At 41.3% G+C, this 6,436-nt stretch overlaps 2 protein-coding genes across 2 annotated transcripts; both read right to left on the bottom strand.

Moving 5' to 3' along the window:
* Nucleotides 1–4,578: 4,578 nt before the first annotated feature.
* Nucleotides 4,579–5,442, bottom strand: MELLADRAFT_84940 (uncharacterized protein; the record flags this gene model as incomplete). Its single annotated transcript, XM_007408301.1, has 3 exons — nt 4,579–4,926; nt 4,993–5,179; nt 5,243–5,442. The coding sequence occupies 3 exons, from the start codon at nt 5,440–5,442 to the stop codon at nt 4,579–4,581; spliced, it is 735 nt and encodes a 244-aa protein (XP_007408363.1).
* Nucleotides 5,443–5,772: 330 nt separating this feature from the next.
* Nucleotides 5,773–6,376, bottom strand: MELLADRAFT_30142 (uncharacterized protein; the record flags this gene model as incomplete). Its single annotated transcript, XM_007408300.1, has 2 exons — nt 5,773–5,932; nt 5,994–6,376. Coding segments are annotated over 2 exons (543 nt in total), but the record flags the coding sequence as incomplete, so codon positions are not given.
* Nucleotides 6,377–6,436: the final 60 nt, after the last annotated feature.

The following is a 6,436-nucleotide window of genomic DNA, read 5'->3' as shown; positions in this document are numbered from 1 at the left end:
AGCGTTTACCAGTTCTTTGTTTCCCAATCCTGCAGCAAGTTCTCGCACCTTTTGCTTCCAGGTTTGCTAGAGATCTAGGTAGGTTGAGAAGCTCATTTCAATGCTCAGCCGTTGTGGAGAGCAAAATGCATTCCATCTTTGCTCTCTTTTATCTCAATCAAGGCATAGATTTTTTTTAGTTGTTTACTCACATCCATCCGAGTGCAAGCTGGTTTATCTCAAGGTTCATTAGGTTCACAAATTGAACATATAGTGCTGCTGCATTTATTAACGATTGCAAATTCTTATAGTTAGTTCAAAGAAATCACATGATATATAAATTACATGTTTTAGTTATTATAAAGTCAGTTGAGTGAAATTGAAAGTTGGAGAGAAAAAACAAATAAAGTAATATAAGAAACTATGGAGTATCATACTAGAATTAGACAAGGATCTTATTTCTACCACACATTCAGATTCGAGAGCGACTGGAGGAAAATTTTAAGATGGACAAGGGATGTGAGAAGAATAAAACAAAGCTAAAATTTGAATAGGATTGACACTGAAGCAGTCAAGCACGAGGAGGTGAAAAGAATCAAGTAGTATCAGTATTTTATAACAGAAAACAAAAGTAAGAAAAAAGCACATACTGCTAACTGAACCACAAGTGGACCGAGAAGATCAAGATAAAAGGGGAGGATACAGCTGTGAGATGGAGATCAAACAATCGGTAAATAGAAAGGGTGCTGAGGCAGAAAAATAAATAAATCAAATGGATGAGAGTCAGTAAAAGTTTAAAGAAGAGGTCAGATCAAGAGAAGAACTTACGCTTAAAAGTTAACAGTCGAAATAGATGTAGTGATCAATCAAGAAAGAGTATTGAAATTGGGGTTCATGAGGATTGATTAAAATCAAAACTAAGAGATTGAATCAAGTGAAAAGATCTCAGTAAATTAGCAAAGCGTTAAAAGGTAGATCATAGCAGAGAAGAGAGAATAGACTCACAAGTTATGGGAAGCCAAGAGTAGGTGTGATTGATGGATTCAAAAGAAAGAGGTGCTGGGGATAGAAGCTTAGAGTTGAGATTGAGATAGATTAAAATTGAACGAGGTGGAGTGGATCAAGGCGGTAGAAAAAAAAGGGTGGAGAATTGTTGTGCTGGAGATCTATTGATCAGAATCCTACAATTGAAAAGCTAGATCGAGAAGAGGTTGAAGTGAGGTGATTGAGATAGAAACAGTACTCAGGCGTGGAAAGGAAAGGAATCAAGACAGTTAGCAGACAATAAGAAAAGGATGAGCAAGAAAGAATGGGGTACTTACTTGAATAAAACAAAACTAAATCAACAGTCAAACGGGAATCCGGTGATGTCGTGATTTGAGCAGAACCGAGTCCGATCGGAGTAAAAGATGAGGCAAAGTGATGAAGAAAAGGAGGGAGTTGTGGGTCTTGTTTGTGTTTGTTCAAGGAGGAGTTTTTCTTTTTTTTGTGATTCATCTAGAAATACAAAAAGGGAATATCTCGACCGAAGGATTGTACATTCATTCAGGTAAGCGTAAATTATGTTGCGTTCATTATCAGTTTCCAACCCAGGGGACCGGTCTCATTTCATCCTCGAGCTTTCCTAGCCTGAATCATAACATAGGCACATGTCACTAAGCTGCTGAATGCGTCATCATACCTTGAATGTATTCCTTCAACCAATGTTGTTTGAAGATTCAATAGTTGACGGCGAACATATCTTTATAAGCTCCCCTCCAGTTACTACGGAATGCGAGACGTTCCAAAGTGACAATGCGAAATTTCAAAAAACGAAAATCACAATCCCCGGGTGCGAAATTCAAAAATCAAAGACAAAACTACAGAAAATACTCAAATACAGGGATAAAACCCCTGTACCGGAGTAAAAGTCATGGCAAAAACCCCTTTTTGCCCAATTTTCCAGTGGTCGACACCGTTTTCATTGCATTGTCACCTTTTGACAAAAAGTACCAGCAACACCAAAAACCAAAAAATCAAAAAACCAAAAATCAAAAAATACATTTCTCAAACTTTACAATTCAAACACCAAAGTTAGATCCTACTGCAGTCAAAAACCACATGTTGGCCAACTAGCTACAAGCTCGGTCTCACAGGTATCAACACCTCCGACCAGAGACATTCTACCATCAGTCTCAAGAGCTTCAAAGTACCTGCTTACTGTCTTGCTCTCCTCCAAAACCTCTTTCATCATCATCAATCCTCTTTGATTGTCCTTGATCTTCTTATTTCTTTGTCATCCATCCTCGATCTTCCTCAATCTTTGTCATCCGTCCTCAGTCTTCTTATTTCTTTGTCAACCGTCCTTGATCCTCCTCAATCTTTGTCACCCGTCCTCGACCTTCTTCTTTCTTCGTCAACCGTCCTTGATCTTCCTCAATCTTCGTCACCCGTCCTCGATCTTCTTCTTTCTCCGTCAACCATCCTCGATCTTCCTCAATCTTCGTCAACCGTCCTTGATCTTCCTCAATCTTTGTCAACCATCCTCGATCTTCTTCTTTCTTCTTCAATCTTTGACAACCGTCCTCAATCTTCTTCAATCTTTGTCAACCGTCCTCAACCTTCTTCTTTCTTCGTCGACTGTCCTTGATCTTCCTCAATCTTCGTCAACTGTCCTCAATCTTCTTAGACCATCCTTGATCTTCTTTGATTATCCTGAATATTCTTCGACCACCCTCAATCTTCTGCAATCCTCATCCAAACACCTTCAATCTCCATCACCAACTACACACCAACATGCCAGCAAAAATATCTGATGAAATCTTGCGACCGCTTTTGGAAGAAGCTGTGGCTAACAACTGGCCAGCACAAACAGTATGCGACACTGTTTGGCAACGGCACAACATCTGAGTATGTGTAAGAACTGTTAGAAGACGGATCAAAGAATGGGACTTGAAACAACAAGGAAATTATGATGTGGAGGTTGTAAAGGATGCAGTATTAGATAATTACAAACAATCTCTGAACCAAAAGCGAGCTCTCATTGCCCTCAAAAACGAACACAACATCATCATCAGCCGGTCAACTTTAGCTCGAGTTGAGAAGCAACTCAATCTTCACCGCCAAAAGGATGATCTTGACATGGGTGTAGTAACATATGCCACCGTATGTAGCAAGATTGAAGAACTTCAGATTGAATATGGAAATGTACTTGGAATCAAGAGTATCAAGAAGATGCTAGCTCAGGAACACGAGCTTCACATCCACCGGCAAGTGTTTGGGCCTTCTTGATTCCATTTGCTCTGATGCTAATTACATTTGAAATCCTCTGTGATATAGTGATGTTATTGCGGCTATGATGAAGGTAATGGACCCAGATGCTGTCAGAATGAGAGCTGCTCATAAACTCAAGCGACGGGAATACTATGCGGGCGGTCCCAATGAGGTTTGGGCGGCCGATGGACACGACAAGTTGATCAACTTTGGAATCGGTATATATGGATTCATTGATTGCTGGTCTCAAAAGATTTTGGGACTTCATGCTCATGTCACCAACAGCGACCCCCGCCATGTTGACTTGTGGTATCTGGGCCTTGTCAAGAAACAAGGTGGCATTCCCAAAAAGCTCACCACGGATTGAGGAACTGAGACTGTTCCTCTTGCTGGACATCAACTTTATTTTGGAGAAACTTACGGTTCCAGAGCTCCAGACTGGCCTTATCATCAATATGTCCCGTCCCCTCGTAACCAAAAGATTGAGTGCTTCTGGGACAAAATGACTTGTGGACTGACTGGAAATATCAAAGCTAAAATTCAAGAGCGCATTGATCAAGATTTATATAATGACAATGATCCAATGTCTAGGTGAAGCTCCTTTTTTTTTACTTGGTGATTCCATGCTGAAATCTTTGTTATTGCTTTTCAGGACCTTGTTTCTCCACCTATTTATCCCCGTCTTTCAACGAGCTCTGGACAAATGGGTCAAGTTTTACAATGGTTTCTGCAGACGACACAACAAGCGGTCGAAATTACCTACTGGATGTTCTGCAGACTACTGCTACAAAAACCCCGTTGACGAATTTGGTTGCATTGATTACCTCATACCTGTCCCAGGTGAAGCGGTGGATGCTATCCTTGCTGATGATTACCCGGAGCAAGAACACTTGTGGAGCACAACCCCTGAGTGGTTTTCCCCGGTGGTTGATCAAGTCATGGAAGAGGTTGGAATTGTGAGCGGGGATTTGGACATTGGAAATTTTTGGGGTTCTTTTGATGTTGTATTAGCAAGATTGAAAGATTTGTCTTGGAGTAACACTCCCTTTGCCCGTGTTGAAGGTGATGATTCTATGGTTTTGGAAAACTGAGTACTTTATTTTGCTATTACCTGCATCTCTGTGTGTGGTAAACTTTGTAGTGGTCAATGGTATTGATTGTTGTGAGCAAAGTAATCACACTACGAGATACAATACTCTAAAAGTAATCACACTACGAGATACAATACTCTTGTTTTCGGAAGAAGAAAAAAAAGGACAGAAGAGAATTTTTTCAAGGATAAAAGCCACTTGTGGTCGGTTTGAAACACAAATTCTACATATATTTTTGGATGGAACCCTCCATCATCTAGACATATTCTGCATAGCATGCATTCACATTGCCTATATCATCCATGACATCCATCGTGTCCCCAGGTTGGAGGTAATCTTTAAGTTGATCCTTTGGAACTGACAATGTAATTATTTTTCTAGCCAGAGATGCTTTTTTCTTCTGTACCTGAGGGGTATAAAATGTTTTTGCAGATGATGGTGAGTGTAGCCCTTTCTGGAAGCTGATTACTTGACTCACATTGAATAGGTGCTGTTCAACAGATTGCCCTGCAACCACATGATACACCTTCACGGGGTGAGTCTGCCCTATTCGATGTAGACGGTCAATTGCCTGTTGCACAATCTGTGGATTCCAATGGGCATCCTAATGATATTACTTTTAGCTAATATTGACCACTGCATACATATGAACGAATGATAACAAACACACCATCAGATAGACCTCGTCAGCGCAGGTCATATTCAAGCCCACACCTCCAGCTTCAATAGATACTATAAAGGCCTCAATGTTGTTATCGTTCTTGAATCTGTTGAGTTGGCATGTCCTCTCATGAGTTGTCATGTCACCGTGCAAGGTGCCGCTGCCAATGCCGTGACAATCCAAAGCAATCTTGATCCTGTGGGGTGTGCAGGTTAGCTTACAGGCCAAGTGATATAACAGAGACATAAAATATAATTACCACTCCATGAAACACCTCCATTGGGTATAGATAACAGTCTTCTTGCATAGACCTTTATGCAAAGTTCTATGCTTCTTTTTGAGCTGGGAAACCAAGTATGCAAGCTTGCTACTCAGTGACCAGTCCTCCAGGTAGGCTGGCCTGGCATCAGCAGTCAGTGCCCTCCCATCCGGCACCATGATTCCAAGCTCCTCCTCCATCTCCGTAATCTTGGTCTGATTGAGCTCTTGTTCTTGCTTGAATAAAAGAGGGTGATTGCATGTCATCCTGAGATTCATCAATTGTCTGAAATATTCACCCTGTTTATGTTGGATTTGAGATTCCACACCAAAGTCCTGAAGAAATCTTTCATAATGTTGCTGATATATTGCTTTCACTTTTTGATGCATTTCCAATAAAATGGTCTCATGGTATATTGGAGGTAAATTGGATAGGTGGCTTGATTTGGTCCGCCTAAGCATGAAGTATCTTAGAAGCTGGCTGAGTGTGTCCAAATTTCCTTGATGAACCGGCAGAGTGATTTGACGGTACCATACTGAGTCTTCTTGAAAAGGTTTGATGTGCAGAAATTTGAAGAGCATGTGCAAGTCGCCAATTCTGTTATGGAGCGGAGTACCAGTGAGACAGAGCCGGTTGACTGATTCCAAAGAGGTGAGGACTGCATGGGAGGCGGTTTCATTACGAATTACACTGGCACCAGTAAAGGGTCAGTTTGGTCACAGACCTTTGGTTGCAAAGAGAGAATACTCACTGAGCTTCATCAATGACCACCCTGTACCATCTGGTTGTAAAAGGAACCCGGGTTGATCCACCAAGCCGTTGGTCATACATAAGTGTTTTTGGGGTTGTAATGACAATGTCGGCTGAGTGGATATCACGTAGAGGTATTTTGAATCTGTCGGTGCCATGCCAGCGCAAGACTTTCAAGCTGTTTTTTCTAGTGTGTTTTCCAACCTCCTCTTCCCAGTTGTCCATGAGGCTAGTAGGACATATCAAAAGAGTGGTGTGAGAAGCTCGCAGCTGAGTGTCTAGAGGGTTGACGGCTGATGCTGAATGCTGATGTTCGTATTGTCTTGACGCATCCAGTGTTGTAGCAATTAAAGAAATAGTTTGAATTGTTTTTCCAAGCCCCATGTCATCAGCTAGAATTGATGCCCTAGGGCTGACTGGTCCGGTTTGTTCCTCAGTGACAAT

Source organism: Melampsora larici-populina (assembly GCF_000204055.1).
Source record: "Melampsora larici-populina 98AG31 unplaced genomic scaffold MELLAscaffold_12, whole genome shotgun sequence".
In the NCBI taxonomy this organism is placed as follows: Eukaryota; Fungi; Basidiomycota; class Pucciniomycetes; order Pucciniales; family Melampsoraceae; genus Melampsora; species Melampsora laricis-populina.
This window is presented reverse-complemented; position numbering and strand designations above follow the sequence as displayed.